Source organism: Dermacentor albipictus, chromosome 5 (assembly GCF_038994185.2).
Source record: "Dermacentor albipictus isolate Rhodes 1998 colony chromosome 5, USDA_Dalb.pri_finalv2, whole genome shotgun sequence".
Taxonomy (NCBI): Eukaryota; Metazoa; Arthropoda; class Arachnida; order Ixodida; family Ixodidae; genus Dermacentor; species Dermacentor albipictus.
In genome coordinates this window covers 114,069,256-114,087,991 of record NC_091825.1, presented here as the reverse complement: position 1 = coordinate 114,087,991, position 18,736 = coordinate 114,069,256, and the positions used below count along the sequence as shown (strand labels likewise).

Sequence of the window (18,736 nt, the reverse complement as noted above, 5' to 3'; positions counted from 1 at the left end):
CGCGCTTCGCAGCGAGGAACTTCGAAGCGGTGGTCCGATACGCTTACCACGCTACTTTTACTGAGGCAAGGTATGACAGAAGAGCGAGAGGAAAATAGAGGAATTCGGCACACGGGGGAGAGACATGGCTCGGTTAACAAGGCACGTTCGCAACGCAACCTCAGCAACGCAGCGGCCCGGACCCTCGGCGGCCAGAGGCTGATTAGGCCCCTGGCCCCACGTTGGGCGCCAATTTGTGGTGTTCTCGTCCGCGACGCTCACGGCGCGCCGGACGACCACCACCGCGGGTTCGAGCACTCCGAGCCGCCACGCGTGCAGGGCACCGCGCGCCCGCGCCTGCTCCGGCCCGCTCCGTGTGCCGACGCGCAGCTGCGCGCGTACGCGCCCCGCCGGCCCCACAGCTTAGGGGAAGGCGAGACCGCGCGCGCGCAGCAAGGGAGACCCTAGGCAAAGCTCTCGAGAAACAACAAAGAACATTTATTACACTGGGAGTTAATACAAACACACGTTTTACCCGCACCGCGACAGAGAGAGAAACAAAGAACAAAGAACCCGATCAGTAAGAATTTGCCTATCCTTCGGTCAGCGCCTGCCATCGTGCGCCCCAAAGCAGAGAAAAGGGAAATAGAGAGAAACGACAGACGAACAGACGGGGGCACGATCGGCAGACGCTGCCTCAGGACATCGAGACGACGGAAGAGTGCGCGCGCCGCCCGCCGAGGCCGGGACCCCGACGAGCCGGAGTAACCATCGGCCGGCGGCGGACAAAGGGGGCCGCCGCCGGCAGAGAGGACACGTACGCACCTTCCGACGCCCCGATGTGGTCTCTCCGGGCGCCCGTCTTGCGCGCGCTTACCCGGAGTGCACGCAAGCGGGGCCCGAATCCCGCCAAAATCTTAGCCAATGGGGAAGGCCTGCTGACCTTCCCGTGGGCGGGATGACAGCAGAGTGACAGTGTTTTATGACCCGCTGCCACCCCGTCCAGGCAAGGAGGAGAGGGACACAGAGCCCCCTCGGCAATACAACGTAATGGCCTCCTCACAGCCATCGCGAGAGCCTGAAAACGCCGCGAGAGCCAGAAACCCCACACTGTATAGAACAACGTATTGTACTCGATGAACGGGAAGGATGGCCTGGCCAGATTTCGATAAGAAAGACGGCGCCAAGTGTGTAGCAACCACACAGTGTGCGGCGCGTGGTTTGCGAATCGATCGCTGCGCCGATGGAAGAGCGCGCGCGCGGTTGACCTCGTTCCCTTAATTTCGGGAGCTCCGTAATTGATAATGCGCGCTCCGGGAGCTGCGCTTACGTTGCAGGCGTCGTCGATCGGCCCAGGTTTTGAGCGATGAGCAACTTAGTAGCGCGAAGAACGAGAAGCACCTGCGAGAGTATTTATTTCCTCCTCGTGAGAGGAGAAGCTGACCGGACCCGGGAAAATCGAGGCATCAATGTGAGGACAGGAAGGATATTTCAGGTGTCCTCTCTCTCTCTCTCTCTCTCTCTCTCTCTCTATATATATATATATATATATATATATATATATATATATATATATATATATATATATATATATATATATATATAATATATATACACGATGGAACTGAAGCGTTTACGAAGATAGAAGGTGCAAACGGGGCTGAAAGTAGGTGGCATGTGGGCGGATGAATGGTGATGGGCGGGGCGCACGATCTGATTATGAGGCACGCCGTATGGGGGACCCCGGATTATTGATCACTTACAATTGCAATAACCACAAGTTTGACCGTTTATGGGACGCATATAGTCGTTACGAACTCTCTCTCTCTCTCTCTCCCTATATATATATATATATATATATATATATATATATATATATATATATATATATATATATATATATATATATATATATATATAATTTTGACCACTTGAACTCTCTCTTCATATATATAAAGAGAGAGTTCAAGTGGTCAAAATAATCCAGGGTCCCCAATATGGCGTGCCTCATAATCGGATCGTGGTTTTGGTGCATAATTAAAACCTCAAATTGTTGCTTGAGACTTCTCCACGTGAAGGGAAAAAGCGACGGCGCGCTACTCTGGCGCCATCTCGTAGAGGTCGTCGCCGCAGAGCCCATCTTGCACGGCATTACACTTTTCTTCTCGCGCTTTCTTCGCTATCGCTGGCTTTCATCTCCCGCTGCGCTCGTTCATTCGGTTACGCCGAGGGACGACGTCGAGGGACGCCGACGCTAAACGCAGGAGTGGGCGCCTAACAGCTGCGCTCTAAAAGAACATCGCAGTGATTGTGTCGCGGTCCTCGCATTCGTGTCAGCAGATAAGTGGAGCATCTTCTGCTCGTTTTTGTGAACAAATCTTGGCGTCACATAACGACGCCAAGGTGTTTTTTTTTTTACTCTTTAATTATCTTCTCGCATTTCTGCTATGTACGTCAGTACGATGCGACGTCCACGCCATGCGAAAACTAGCCCCGGCCCGACGCCCGTAACACTGCGTGTATCAGCGTTACCAGCATGACTGCGTCTCGATCGTCTGTTCTGACGAAATCGTCTGCATCACGTCTGCGTCGTTCACACGGCAGAAGCAAGTGTATAACGGTGCGTCGTGGATACGTATAAGCGGAATAATCCCTTCCGCGCGCAGAACCGGGGAGTGTCTGCAGCTGTTGCACTTCCGCGGTGCTTAGTTGTTCGTGCAGAATTGCACAATATGGGCGCGTGTTCCACATACCGTTGCCGTTGGCGCACACGTGAACTGCCGCAGGCTCGCCGTGGCATTAGCCATGAGGCTTGCGCCGTCAGATACAGCAGCTCGTGAATTATATTGCGGTTCACTGGAATTCTGCATTGTTTAAGCGGGCGCCGGTGTATACCGTACATAAGCATACGGGCTGCGTGTACACTATGCAGTTGCTATGCAGGAAGTTTAAAGCTGCGTTCTTTCTGTCTCCATATTTTATAATTGCGCGCTTGCGCGTCCTCTAAAAAAAAGAAAAAAAAAACACGAGGGCAGGCAAATTCCGCGAGCCCTCGTTAGGGAGCACTGAGCGAGATTTTATGGCGTAAAGCGAAAGCTGAGAGTTTGGTATATCGAGCCAGCGATCGGGGCGTTCGTAGCTGCGTATACGCGTGTATGGTCGAAAACGTTGCCCATGAATCATCCCTGTTTGCGACTCGTTAAGTGCTCCGTTAGAATCGGTATTGCCGCAGTGAGTTGCTGTAGGTATTGGTGCGTGGTGCGGGCCGCGGCATTTATCGAAAAACTCGCGCCGTTTGCATATGTATAGGGCTCCCCCGGGTGTGTTGCACGTTCGCACGTGGAAATCTGCAACCGCTGTTCGAACTCCATTTCTTCTCTGGTGTTTATATATGGAGTGTACGTACAAAACCGATTGGTACGTTGGCGCAAATGAGGACGTATATATTCGGTCCAGTCGCTATATCGTTCCCGACAGCCACGATAGCTCAGAGATATCGCCGACGTGTCTGTTTGATATTTTTTTCTTCTTCTTTATCTCCCCCCCCCCCTTCTTTTTAAAAGTTTCAGCTTTGTAAGAACAAGTTTAACACCAGTAGAAGGCAGACGCCCATGATCACGCAATGAAGTTTTTGTCCGCGCGTTCGGCGAGATATATCTTTACTTAAGCCTATTGTTATCTTCTCGTCCCTGTATGTATCGCTATAGTGCCTATGCAATGTTGTTGCGCCGTCTGTACCGTTCGCCAATCTTCTGTTTCGTTTCGGTCTTTATTTCGTCTGCTTGTCTGCGTGATGTTTTGCTTGACGTCTACTTGTTCAGTCCATACGCCTTCTGCCTCGTCTGTTTCCTTCATCACCTCTTATTTCATTCATTATTGTTGTTTTACTGCGCTGCTGATATGTCTTATAGATCTCTTGCCAGCGGGGTTTCCCAAATCTTTCAAGTGCAACTCTGTTTAGCACGTGCATTCCCATTCCTGCCAAATCTGTTCCTTCGTGTGCGAAGTCGTCTTTTTCGTTTTGCAAGTTTGTCCTGCCCTTGCTTGCATTGTTTGTATGCTCCATATACAAGCAGCCCAGAAACAGCAGACGCGTCTTTTGTTACACAACGAGCAGCCATTCCAACGCGTGGACGTCACTGATATCCGCCCTTCTTTGTTCCAGTGTACTCGAAGTTCTCGGTACTATGCCTACAGATCGAGGTTCTGGGGCAAAGGCCCCACGCCCCTTTCCACTTGTCCCACCCTGCCGTCTCGGGTGTCTGTGTACAAACTCTTGTGGCAGCACGAAACGATTAAGAGGTCAGGATTCCGCCTGCTGTGAATTCGTTGCCTACTTTGCGCTTTTGCTTTTCGTATGGAGTCGTGTCGTTGATAGCGGTTTTTCTTTCTTTCTTTCTTTGTTTTATTTGGCCACCGCAGTAACAAAGAAATACGATTGCATTTTGAATACGAAGCATTCTTTGCGCTTTGCTGAGCGACCACCACTGCCATTGTTTGCTTCTTTTGGCGTCTTTGCTGTAGGTAGATCTTTTGTTTAACGCTGCCCACTATAACAGTGTTATGTGCAACACGCATAGAAGCAACGAAATTCCTTGCCGAAATTCACGCGCACCTGTGAAATTAGTGGTTTACTCGAACTCGAAGTCGGTGTTAGAGCGTCTGAGTAACATCCTTGCGAAGACATCATACAGTGAAGTTGTTTCAAGTGCGAGATATGTGCACAGCGGGACGCCGCCTCAGGGACACTGTGTTGTACTTCAGTGGGTGCTCAGCCTCACTGGATTATCCGCGACTGACCGGGCAGATGAAAAGGCAGAACGGGCCCATGAATACGCTTAAATGTGGGGTATTTCTCGTTTCAGTGATGACATAAGACACATCGTGAATAAATTCTGCATGGAATGGTTTCTTCTTTCTTTTTTTTAATGAAAATAAACGAAAGAGATGTAATCACCTTATAATGGTGAAGGCTACTCCTTTTCTCATAGCAGAAACAACAATATCAAAAATATGTATGGTCTTTGTCAACTTGGTTTGACGATGCAGCGAAAGGATGGTCATTCTTTATGCCGAACTAAAACTGAAATTCAGACTTCCTGTCCACTTACCGAGACACGTATGTAAGCTTTGTTTTGTTGACTTCGGCTAGAGGTGACCTTCACCAACCACCTCCTACCTCAAGTAGGACTTGAGTGTATCAAACTGTGCGTCAAGTTTAATATCTTGGAGAGTGCATGCACTCTCTTTAGGGTCTATATTCTTGGACCGTTGCTTTCTACACGCATTGTGAATAAGGCATTGTGTGCTGTCCGTAAATTCTGTTTATTTTGTCCAACCTTGCTCCGAAGTGCCGATAGCGTATGTGTGTTCGTGTTTTTATTTTTTAATTTATTTTCTATTTTATCACTTTTGACTTTAAACTCAATGTGCATGCGTTTGAAATTTAATGTCATTCTTCTTTTTTCGGCCTCGCGCTTAAGTGTGACGGCGTCGTCCACCATTTCGTTTTTTTTTTCCCGCATTATTAATTAGTCATTTGGGTAATTTTAGTTTTCCATAGTGCCTTAGCCCACATATAAAGAGCAGGAAGCACGTGCTTCCAAACTCTCCAGCTGGTCTTCTATCTATCTATCTATCTATCTATCTATCTATCTATCTATCTATCTATCTATCTATCTATCTATCTATCTATCTATCTATCTATCTATCTATCTATCTATCTATCTATCTATCTATCTATCTATCTATCTATCTATCTATCTATCTATCTATCTTTTTTTCTTTCTTTTGTGGTTGGCCGTGCCGCCGCTAGGCAGGGAAGGAAGCCCGTCAATGTCGAGCCATCATCGTCGCCATCGTGCTGTCATCTTGTCGTTGTCACACGCACGACTGCTCGCCTTACACGTGCTGAACCACTTGGATACGATCTAAACTCGTTTTCTTTGTCGCCATCGCCGCCAGTTTGAACAGACGCAGACGTGAAGAACGTGGTTCTTTTTTCTTTATTTTTTTTAACACTTAATATCAACTTTTTATCCGGCAGCGCCGGCCACACTTGTGGCTCAAGTAATCGCTACCGTTGCAAACCGCGAACAAAAGAGCTGGCAGTTCATGAAGCGCGCCCGAGAGCGTTCCTGTACACTCGCCTTGTATCGTAAATCTCTGGTCTTGACAGTTCCGCCGTCTCGCCGACAGCGAGGAGACCGCCGTCGAAGCGACGGCGCTTCCACTCCGCGTGCCCTTCTCCCTCGCCCACCTCCTTTCCTCCTCCTCCTTCTCACATCGACGGCGACGCTGTGCCACTGGAACTATTAAAGGGATATCCTCGTCGCAATGAGGTCGTCGCGCTTGTGTTGGCGCTTCGGGACAACGGTGGGCGTGTCGGGGAGGTCGGGATGCTTAAAGTAAGCAGGGGAAAGGGGCGGGGGAGGGAGAGGTGTTTGGCGAGACGCTTTGGCGAGGGCAGACAGATCGGAAGACGGCTGTCAGGTCATGAGGACCGTGCTCCACTCGCCCTTCTCTGGCACCATCCGCTCCGTCATAATCCCCCGTGTCATTGTCGGCAGCTCTGATTACGTGCAGGTGATTACGTGAAACGGTGATTACGTGCAGCTTTACTTGGCGTCTCATCGTGGAGAACACAATCAGCCGCATAGCGAACTAGCCATGGACGTGGTTGATAATTGTGGAGGCTGTTCGACGCGGCGTCACTTTAATTCCGGCTGCAGAGTTCTACTTTAGTCTTTAGATTTGTCCTGTTGCAGTGTTCTAATTTGGTCTTTAGATTTGTCCTGTTGCTCTCCTTTCCTTTTTCCTTTTTCCTCCCCTCCTTCCTATCTTCAATTTCTGTGTTGCTGTTGATCGCCTCCCTTCAGAAGAGTAGGCAGGCGTTGTGCCCCTTCCGGTGGCAGTTGCCAGCCTGCTCCTCGCTTTCCCTTTCCTGTTACCTGTGTATATGTGTATATGTGTTCAAAACAAATAATAATAATAATTTAATCGCAGTTGTTCCGTTCAGCACCCGCCGATGGTGTCGCCGAGAAGGCTACGGCGTTGCGCTGGTGAACGCAATGGTCGCGCGTTCGATACCTGGCCGCGGCGGGCCGCGTTCCAATGGGGGCGAAATACAAAAAGCACCCGCGTATCGGGAATTTGGACGCACGTTAAAGAACCCGAGGTGTTCGAAATTACACCGGATAAAGACTCCAGGCTCCCAAGTGTGCACGATGGCGCGTCGACATACGAGAAACTGGTCCGTTTAATATTTCGCACTAATTGCATCGGTGTTTATTTCTCCAATTTTTCGTACGTCGGAGCCGCCGTGCCCATCTTGGGAGGCCCTTCGACCACGGGCGCCGTGTACGTTGGAGCCCGTATTAAACGCGACTGGACATTGCGTTCGTATACTATAGAAGGCGCATAAATTGTCCAGTTCGTTGTCTCGATATTTTCATTTGCTTATCTGTCTCCTCTGTCGCATTTCTTTCGACGACAAGCAAACTGTATATACTTAGCTCGAGAAGTACGAATGTTTTCGGAAGTGAGGCACCCAGAAAGCCTCGCCGACCTTCGTTGAACTTGCGCCTGCTGTACTTTTCGTGGTGCTGCACCGTACTAAGTGGAGCGGCGTATATACTCACCCGTCGCTGCCGGCGTCCGTGCTGTTCCCGTTTCATCTCCGGGAGGCCCATGCATATAGTTGGGGAGTCGTCGCGTGCGCATATACTAGCGTGGGATGGAGCGGCCGGTTGCGTCTCCCAGCGCATCTGTTCAGCCACTGGACAGATGTATGAATATGCAGTACGGTGGCGATGACCAGAGCGTGCAAGAAACGTTTGTGCGCCCCTCTATAACGGCGCGCATTCGTTGCTTTTCTTTTGTTTGTTTGCGCCCGAGTTCTGCGTGGGCTCGTGAATGAGAAGCTCCAATGAGTGGACGCTCGAGGTCGGACTAGAAGGTATAAATTATCCCGGAGCTGTGGTTGGAAGAGCGTCCACTAATGGTCCGCAGCTTCAGCTCGATAAAACGCGTGAATGCTTCGGGACTTTGCGCAAATGGTATCCGTCTAACTGCGTAACGCAAGCCCACACTTATCCAACGCATATATGTGTTGTGCGTAGGCGCGCGTCTCGGTGTTGCACATGGATATTCTGTGAGGTGAGCGTAATAGCCGTTGTCAGCTCAAGACATATCCTATAGAGACCTTATTTTCTCGGCGGAATTCTGTGGGGAAAAGCGGGGAGGGCGCCATTCGTGAGTCAGCGTAATAGTAACATAAAGGGAGAAGCTGTTGTCGAAAATTCCGGAATCAAGAATAAGGACGTATTGTCGAGCGAAGTCAGTCACAATGAAGGCACACAGACACACATCACAGACGCTATGTCGTTAAGCGTAGCCCAACAAGTCTTCCTGCGGAATCAAGAAGTTAATAGAAGTGCGGATGGCTCGTAAGATGAGAGGTTGATCAAAAAGGGCGGTCCACGCGTATAACTTCACCGCAATGCAGGATGCATTGCGGGCAAGCATTGCACATGCATTGCGGGCAGTTTTAGACAGCTGTTATTGTCAAGTTACACACTTAATCCAGGTATGGTGGCGGCAGTCGCATTTTTTTTTTTCGCTATGTTTATGGCCAACTTTTTTTTTTCTCGCAAGAGTAAATCTTCCAGAATTCGATCCCGAGTAGCGACGCGTCATCCATCACTGTCGTCGTTGTTATACTTGTCACGTTGCGTCGTTGTTTTTTTTTCTTTTCGTCGTTGCCATATCAAGCCCGCTTTCGCCGTTCATCGACGCCATTTGATACCCTTGTTTCAGTTACTTCATGCACATTTCTTTCGTAATTTGACATCTGTATCACGCACGTACTGCGATCAGCCTCTGTTAAGCGAGAAGTGCGCATGCGCCCGCAGCTAGGTGTCGCTTAATTGGCCCATATGCTCGCTGGGTCACGCCACGTCGTATTCTGTCACTGTTTTGCTAACGTGCACCCGTGGTTAGCAGATGAAATTGCCCTGTTAAATAACGCTAGCGATGACTTAGAACAAAAGATTGAGGACCTGAGCCGACGAAATGTAATAGTATAGGCTTGAAAATTAACGAGGTAATCAATAAGAAAACGATAGGGCAATTTTCAGTAGCTTTGCAAGAGAACTGGAGTTCGTGAGTCGGCCTCTCGAGTCGATGCAATAGTGCATGTCTCTGTAGGACAATTAGTGGCAGTGGACCTGCATCTTGAGAAAGAAATATTTACGGGTGAATAAAAATGGGTTGAAGCGCGTACAGCAGGCATTACCAAGTCATGACTGAAAGCTTGCGGCTATCCATGAAGAAAAAAGAAAGTATACTATTGTAGCATTAGCGTTGCTAACATATCGGGCAGAAACTTGGAGCATAACAACGAGGCTTGAGAAGAATCTAAAAACAGCGCAACGAGCAATGTGAAAAAAAAAAATTATGTATGTAAAGTTAAAGAGACATTAAAAAGAAACACTTAATTAATTTGCACTGACAACGCATTGTGTGAAAATATGTGTATTTCTTTTGTGAATTTCGCGATAATACGTTTCATATGAGGTATGAAAATGGTCAAGGCTCCATTTCTTGAATTTCGCGCCGAAACCCCAGCGCCGCATACGTCGAATAGAAGTCACGGATTTTAACGTATATTTTTTTTTTCGTTCGTACTGTCGGTTCGTAGCCAACGAGGCCACCTGGTTGCCTCTGTATAATTTCCCGAAACTTGCCATGGTCAATCTCTAGCTTCTGTAGAATACCTTGTTTTCAATTTTTTACTGATAAGCTACTAGCTATATATGCCCTAGCAGGCGCCGTCGAAATTCATTACGTCACGGTACCCGCCGTGGTTGCTCAGTGGCTATGGTGTTAGGCTGCTGAGCACGAGGTCGCGGGATCGAATCCCGGCCACGGCGGCCGCATTTCGATGGGGGCGAAATGCGAAAACACCCCTGTGCTTAGATTTAGGTGCACGTTAAAGAACCCCAGGTGGTCAAAATTTCCGGAGTCCCCCCACTACGGCGTGCCTCATAATCAGAAAGTGATTTTTGCACGTAAAACCGCATAATTTAATTTTTTTTTCATAACGTCACGGCGTGCTAGTGCGGGAACTTACAAGCGGCGTCGCCACCCGTCTTTCCTCCGTGCCGCCTTTTCTGGTTTACCGAGCTTCTCGCGTGGCGATTTCGGTATTGTAGAAACGTAATCTAGTAATACAGTGAGATCAGTTTTCTCCTTAGTAGGAGACAAAAAGACAGCGGTGACGAGTAACGATCATACGGGGACATAGCTGATATTCTTTAGATAAATAAATGGAGTTCGGCAGGCGGCGTAATGCATACAGGCAAATGACGGTTATCCTACTACACTTGCAGAGTGGGTGCCCTGAGAAGGGAAGCGCAGTCGAGGACGGCGCAGGTGGTGGGTGGTGTAATGAAATTAGGATATCTGTAGGAGTATAATAGGACTGAGTCAGCTGGCAACAAGCCAGCGGTAATTGGAGATCACTGGGCGAGGCCATCGTCACGCCATGTACAGTGCGGTCCACTGTTAAAGGGAACACAGGAATGTCAATCCCGTGCGACTTTTCCCCTCTGGCAAGTGTAAAATCGGTCCGCATTGCAGCAGATGACTTCTGCTTGGCGGCGCCGGCACCTTTCTACACACTGGTGCAGTGCGCTGACGTAGCTTCGGCATGTGCATGCAGCTGCAGCACCAATAGACAGAGAGCCGCACAATAAGAGTGTTCCCTTTAACAGTGGACCACTCTGTACATAAAGTTGGATGACGATGACGATTACCCCTGATAACCATGCAGCGTACACATGTATGGTGTTCCTTGAGACGGGCGACCCGTCCTCATCTCTGGCCTTGCCTCTCTGCGCAGAGTGTCGTGACGGAGGTGCCGAGTCCGGGCGTTCCAAGAAGGCGTCTGGCGGCGGTGGTGGTAGTGGCGGCGGCGGCACCGGCCTGGGCCGCCTCTTCCGCACCCTGGGCAGCAAGAAGGAACGCTGCAAGACCTCGCCTCGCCACCTGGCCTCCAGGCTGAGGCCGGCCGCCGTCGGGTCCACGTCGGCCTGCCGGCAGCCGGACGCCGCTGCGGCGCAGCTGCAGTGGGCCGCCGCACCGGAAGGTCAGTTGCGTGCGTTTCGCGGCAGATGCGTGTGTGTGTCGGCGGGCCCCCCCCCCCCCCCCAAAAAAAAATGCGCACGTCTCCCCAAATGGCGTGAACGACCACGTCCCCACACCGACAGTTGTTGTAGAACATTGATAAATCCGCACTGCTTTCTTATTGATGAAACAGTCGCGCACCTTCTTTGGGAGTGCCCTCGTTTCAACCCGCAAAGAGCAGTCCTCTCAGCCACCCTATAGACAAACTGGACAAGCGTCCAATAACAGAAAGCATCCTTGGAAACTGGCCTAGGCGAGCATCAGCTCGATTCGCTACGAAGGCGCTGCTAAATGGCACGGGACTATCTGACAAATTGTGACTGTGCGCTGTGTGACGTAGGATTTCACGTTGACACTGCGTAACACTAAGAACGCCTTTGCAAGCTGCGCGACAGTGTCCGCACACAGAAACAGTTCGCGTGTATCGTGTGTACGTGTGTGTGTGTATGTTGTTGGGATTTTTTTCCCCTTTACTTTTCTTTTCTCTCTCATCTATCGCATCCCTTTGCCCCTCCCCCAGTACAGGGTAGCCAACCGGAGATAACCTGGGGTTAACCTACCTGTGTTTCCTTCGCCTCTCTCTCTGTCTCTCTTGTCGAAATGTCTTTCTCGTATATGTACAAAAAGGAATAAAGAAGTTATGAAAGTTACTGAGAACGAATGAAGACCCCAGAATGCCGTTGTGGGATGTAAATGTTTCAATTAAAGCGCGTTCGAAACAGAGGAGCTCTCTTTATGCATACAGAGGGAAAGAGAGAAACGGTTGAGAGGATAGTGTTCGGGTGAGAGTACGGTTGAGAAACGGGGAGAATAGTGCGAATGGTGTTCACATCGGAAGAGGGCGAGAATTACAGACGACTTTAATAATAAGCTTGATGCGTTATATTCTGCCTTATCGTCTGGCATGCTGATCCAGCGTACACAGCGATCACATGAGCGCACAAACGATGAACAAGCGCTGGATCGGAGGATGCCTAGTGTGCAACTAAGGTGTGCTGGCGCCGTCCGTATACCCCTATAGGGATGAACCACGCGTACCGACGTGCGGCCGAAAAACGACTCTTGCTTTAGCCGGATGCGTCCAGCCAAGCCTATAGCCTCCCTGACCGTGCTGCGAGGAGCGTTACCATCGAGATATCCTAGGCGTGTATATGAACGTGTCTGCTATGCATATACCGATTCTCGCGGTTAGAGAACGTGGCAGTACCGCTCTAGCTACAGACTGAATATTTACGTGCAGAAATGTGCACCTCTTGAAAACTCCAAAAGGTGGACTTGCTGCTCTAAGGTTAAGCTTTAGCTGCACCTAAAGGTTCTCCGAAGCGACTTGGACCAATCGCATTCCTTGAAATGACACTGCTTTAGTATAGGCGCGGTTGTTATGCAAACGCGCCTGAGTGAGTCAAGGGGGGAGATCATTTATGCAGTACAGTGTTGAGTCGTTAGGTAAGCGCATACCTCGCCTAAGCTAACCTACGAATGTTTTGTCTCGGTTTCGGCAAAGCAGTTATTTACATGGCCGATCTCACCATCTTTGGATTCCTTTAAAATGATTTTCGCGGCTGTATCGTTTTGTACATATAGCTCTTTCGGCAAACGGAACCGTCTGTACTACGTGCATCTTGTGACGTGCCGTTCCCTTGCCTTATTGCTGTCATAGTCGTACCATAAGTGATCGTTCATCCCCAGGAACACTGGGGATGAATTGCACGAAATGATTGAGGACATTAGCCGAGAAAGTGTGCGAGTATAGAGTTGAAGATTAATATGCAGAAGACAAACATATAATGATCGATAGCCCGGAAAGAGAGCCAGGATTGGTTATTGGTAGCCAGTCTGTAGAATCTGTCTAAGAGTACATTTATCTAGAGGTCGATTACTCACAGGAGACCCAGAGTATGAGGAGGAAGCTTCCAGAAGGATAAAAATTGGTTGCAGCAACACACGGCAGGCATTACCAATTCGTGACCGTGAGCTTACCGCTATCCTTGAAGAGAAAAGGGTACAGTAATTGCATTTATATTGGTATTCAGGTACACGGGGGGACGAAACTCGGAGGTTGACAAAGAAGCTTTAGAAGAAGTTAATGACTGCGCAACGAGAGATGGCACGAAAAATGTTAGGCTTAGCGTTAACCGACAGGAATATAGCGGTGTAAATGGATCAGCGAACATGTGTAGCCGATACTCTACTTGACATTAACAGGAAAATGGAGCTGGACAGACTAAGTGCAATGCGCAAGGCAGATAACCGATGGACCGTCAGAGTTACATAATGGGTGGCAAGGGAAGGAAAGAGAGATGCAGAGAGAAGCGCTGTCGATGACTGCAAATAATTAGGTGGTTGATAGAGTTAGCAAATATTCCAGGCATAACTTGGAACCAGCTATAGCGTAAAACAGGGCTAATTAGAGATACCTGGCAGAGGCCTTTGCAATAAACATACGCATAACAATAGACTGATTATATAATGATGATGATGATCATCATCATTATCATCATCAACTTTCAGCCATTTCTAATTTATTCTCAGTTGACCTGACGTTCGATGTTTAACGGCATGACATCTACGTAAGCTTAAAGCAGCGATTGTCACTGAACGCAATCTGTCAATTTGGCTTCTTTTTTTTTTCTTTAGAAGTTGGAGATTTTCGGTGTTGGAGTCGATTACCGAAGGTCGTTTTGCTCGAACATTCCTATTTTTCGATTCCATTCGGAAATTTTGTCATTCGAATACTCCTACTGAAAACAGAGTTATCTTTAGAATACTGTATATAGTCGTCTAAACTGAGAATCCATTTGCGTTTTTTTAAACGATAATACAATATATCAAACAACTAGTCCTCATATTTTGGGCCTGTACAAGTTAACCCAAAAGAATGTTGCTGAAGAGTCTGTTATAAAAAGAAAGAAAAAAAATGGCTGTGGCTTAGGTAAGGTTAAGCCCAGGATGCGAAGCATACTAGCCTTTATTTTAGTTGTTGAACCACTGTTTAGCCTGGTGAACTGCTGTTGCTTGGCTATATTTGGTTCGGCTAGACGAAGAAACAACTCATGCATTACTTCTTCGCCTTCAAGAGTGGAACGCGACAGCGTTCCCGTCGACCCGCCAAGGGGTGTAAGACAATGGGCTACAGGGCAGCGACTACGCGCCCCGCATTGGACGCGGTGAGCGTCGAGCAAAGCAGCGTTCGGCGCGGCAACGAAATGTGCGCCTGAGCAAGAGACGCACGCCTTAGAAACAGCGCGTTTCTAAGGCAACACCGCATTCACTAGAGGCGCTTTTGTACCGCTTTGAAGCGTTGTACTCGTGGCTCAGTGGTAGCGTCTCCGTCCCACACTCCGGAGACCCTGGTTCGATTCCCACCCAGCCCGTCTTGCAAGAGTTGAGCCAAAGCCACTTCTCCTCTGTCGTGACGTCACGGTGTCACGTGATTTCATGGTCACCGCCGCGCCTGAGGAGCTGGGTTGAGCCCTCGTAATATGCTTCGCATAAAAAAGAGGAAAAGACCCCGCGTCTGACGTAAGGAGAAGGTTAGCTGAGGCCTGAAGCTCTCTCGCGCCGAGTTTAACGCAGGTGTTTTATTTCGCGTGCCAGAGCCACCGTGACGGGCTTCTACATAGCGACGCATTCACATAATCCCAACAAAAGCAGGTGTCGCATACCTAGCTCTGACGGCGCGCATGTACAAGCACGCGGTACACACACACACAGAAAGAAAAAAAACAAACAAAAGAAACGCTCTTTGTCGACGGGCGATATAGCGCCCCTGTTTTTAAGCAGCCATCTATCACTTCGCTTGTTTGCCCCGAAGCGACGCGTTTAACAGCGTGAGACCGTTCGCTTCTTGGCGTGGGCGCTGCAGCAGTTAACCAGAGGGAAAACACAGGAGATCGACCTTCGCATGTTTTCCCGCTCGTGTGATGTTTGTCCTGCCATGGTAGAGGAGGAAGAGGAACATACTTGTTCAGTAAAAAGAACACACACACATGTACGCGCACGCACATGCACACACGCCCACAGTAACATGGATTCTCCTGTGCGTGCGTGGGCGTCTGTGTTATCTGTTTGCTTTTTTCTGTCTATACTGTTTTGCACACCACCTTTCAAGGATGTATGAAAAAAGAAAACTAAAGTAATGCCCGGCAGAGCGAATGTTGAATCATGTGTAAAACATGAAGTGTCTCGCCAATGAAACTAACCCTTGACTTACCTACCCTAGAGTTACGTCGTAGATACTTTCGCCTATGCCTTTTTTCATGAGATTTATTACACTAACCAAACACTTAAGGATGAACTAATCTCCCCCGCCATCATACATATCGTCGCGCACGGATCATCGTTTTGAAGTTGCAACTTGTCGCACTAACGTTTATTTTGATTCCTTTTTACCAAGAACGACGAATGACTGGAACCGCCTCCCTGCCTCCATCACTGCCATTTCTGACGCCACAAACTTCAAAAATATTGTTAACGAATTTGTTTGTAATAATCACCACTCCTCTCTGTAATGCCCCCGGGCCTTGAGAGTTTGACAATAAATAAATAAATAAATAAATAAATAAATAAATAAATAAATAAATAAATAAATAAATTATTTAAGTGTGCTTGAATCTAGTGCGTAAGCTCGCAAAGCTGATTAAGTCGACTGAGACGATTGGCCACGCTACCATCTACAGCTTATAATTAACTTCTGCTTCTCACCATCTCTTTCGTCCTTGATGGCGGAATTTCTTATCTCGTGTTAGACTAGCCTTTGTCTGCACTGTTAAGCTCGGAACACATGATTGTTTGGTTCATTGGCTGCAATATCGCGGCTTTAACTGTAGCATAGATGGGAACGTTCGATTGTGATCGTCACGCCCCTCACTCTTGCCTTTTCCTTTCTTTACTCTAACTTTTCATTCTTTGCGAGCTTAAAGGGACCACTAAAGCGGAATACTAAGTGAAGTTCTGCTAGTAGTATAATAAATTACGTTACGGCAATATCAACATGGCCTCTCATTCCGGAAGCGGATATGGAGGGCCTATAACCTCGAGAGGAGGCATGACAAACAAGAAAAGAAAAACGCAAAACAAATAGGACACGTGGCGACGCCCCCGTTAAGTTTCAGCGCCAGTTCGCCATGACGTCACAGATTTTGGCAACGTCTGCTTGGTTCTAGTTATTTGTTATGTTACTGATAAAGGAGGACTTCATGTACTGTACATTTTATAGGAATCGAAGACTGAAACTAACAAGCTTCGAGTTGTTCTCTTACACAGAATACCGGCACAAATACCCGAGTATAACTTGAAATCTGAGGCGTTAAACTATAACTTACAGCTCATAGGCGTGCGCAGTGTGCAAAAATTAAGAGTTGGACGCCGAATTTCACAAGGCCCCTCCCCCCACCCCTCACGCACGCACGCACACACTCGCCTCCTTATGTCTTTCCCTTCCTGTACCGCGCCATTACATTTCAATTTTAACACCCTGTGAAAACCGAGTCTAATGAAGTGCCAAAATTGTTCCCACAATTTTTTGTCGTGCAGCCCTGACATTCTAATGGCATCGCTGTCAAAGTCGCATACTTTGCCGCAGTGCGAGGTCTAGCTTGCTGTGCAAATGAGAACCCATGCGTATATTTCACAGCGTGAAGCTAAACCCGCATATGGGGCTCTACGAGTGTAGACGTCACCCAGAAGTAGAAGTCATAAATTTCAGTTTCGATGCGAAGTTAAAAAGACAAAGAGAAGTTTCGCCTCCATTAGAGATGTTTAGCTTGTCCGTCACAAGATGTCGCTACCAGCGTCACAAGGTGTCGCTACCAGGATTGTTACCGCCCTTTACCACTCTGGTAACCCGATACTACGTAAACCGTGAGAAGTATGCAGACGACCTAAAACTTTTTCTTACCCGGACTAAGTTGCCAGCATCTTTCTGCGAGATGAATGAAATGATGTTTTTGAAAGAATGCTTTAGCAGCTCAAAATTTGTTGTTGTTTTATGTCCGTATAAGCGGGAAACCATTCACGTGAGTTTCGAGTCACAGAACCAACTCCCATGCTGACGTCGAGCTGTCCATACCACACTCTCTTTCGCGTTGAGTTCAACACGGACGCTTTTAACTACTTCCGGCCACGTTCTTCTAGCTTCGGTTTACCCGATCTATTTAGGTGCAGTGAAACTCGATCGTCACGTCCTCTGGCGTAAGACACGAACACCGTTGAGTTCACGCGCAAGCGACGTCTTCCGGTTTCCCCTGCACACACTGATGCATGTGGACTTCGTGACACACACGCTCTTGCGACTAGCGCGCGCAAAACGGACGACAGCTTGGAGTAATACGTGGTTTGTGTATTCGCGCGCTCTCACTGAAGCTTTACGCGGAAAATGGCGGGTGTCGTTGCAGAATTTGCGCACTCCCGCTTTGGCTTTACGTTACGCTGACGATATACGCACTGAGGGAAGCGTTCTTGCGAATCGGGGAGGAAATTCAGAATGAAAGCAAGCGCACGCAGCTGCCACGTCACTGTGCAGATGCGACACTGGTCTTCCGTCTTGGTTGGTTGGGGTGTTCACCCGTTAAAGTCGAACACCTCTGCAATGATCGTCTCAACGAAATTCCCTGTATGTGAACTTTATTCCCCTTTTAAGAAAGGGGAGGGGCCGGGGAGGAGAGAGGGAGGTCTAAGTACTCCAGTCCCAGCAGGCGTCCATCATCACATTATGTGGCTAGAAGTCCGTCTGTCAGTCGTGGTAGGCCCCCGCTACCTCCTCAGCCCACCTCAGGACTCGGTCCTGTGGGGTGGGATCTGAGCTGCGCAGGGCAGTCTCCCACAGCTCCTCGCTACTAATTAATGGTTTGGGCGTACGGGGGGGGGGGGGGGGGTTTGATGGGGCATTGCCACATGATATGGGAGAGATCTGCTATGGGGACAGGGCAAAAGCGACACTTGGGTGTCGGGTATGTGGCGGGAAAGAATAAGTACAAAGTGCGCGGGGTAAGAAAAGTGCGAGTTTGTAGTTGTCGCCACAGTATTTCTCTCTGGCGCGTTCTAGACACAGAGAGAGGTGGATACATTAGGCGTTGGTTTCTGTAATGTGTGCACATTTCATGGAATGTGACGATTGTGTCTTTATTAGTGTTTTGTTGGGAGTCATTGGGTTCTAGAGTTAGGCCCATATTTGCGGCCACTCGGTCCGTGAATCCTCGAGCAGCCGCATGAGCCATTTCGTTGCCATGGAGTTTTTGATGTGCTGGAGTCCATACGAGAGCGATGTCTTTTATAAATCATGGGTGATTGATTATGTTCCGGCCAAATTTCCGTCTTTCATTCGCATTGTGAGCGCCTGTGCAAGGGAGATCACTACAGTGAACTGGCCTGCACGAAGAAGGAATTTAAGCGTCCCCGACAACTGATTTGTTTCGTTACGACGAAGTCCTCGTAGAGGTGCCGCTTGTGCCGTCCGCAGACGTCGCCAAGGTGCACTCTGCGCTAGCGCTAGGGGCAGCGCTCAGGGCAGCAGTGGTGACGTACTCTAAGGGCTTGCCGATGCTAATATAGACTTGCTGCAGTTCTCCAG

The 18,736-nt window shown here is 48.7% G+C and overlaps 1 protein-coding gene across 2 annotated transcripts in view; it reads left to right on the top strand.

Annotated features, from left to right (window-relative positions):
- The window catches only part of LOC135920545 (SAM and SH3 domain-containing protein 1-like), a 324,429-nt gene that overhangs the window by 200,152 nt on the left and 105,541 nt on the right, over nt 1-18,736 (top strand). For both annotated transcript variants that reach the window (XM_070538776.1, XM_070538775.1), the window contains exon 6: nt 10,883-11,128. In XM_070538776.1, the coding sequence (XP_070394877.1) occupies nt 10,883-11,128 (246 nt within the window). The remainder of the gene's footprint in view (nt 1-10,882; nt 11,129-18,736) is intronic.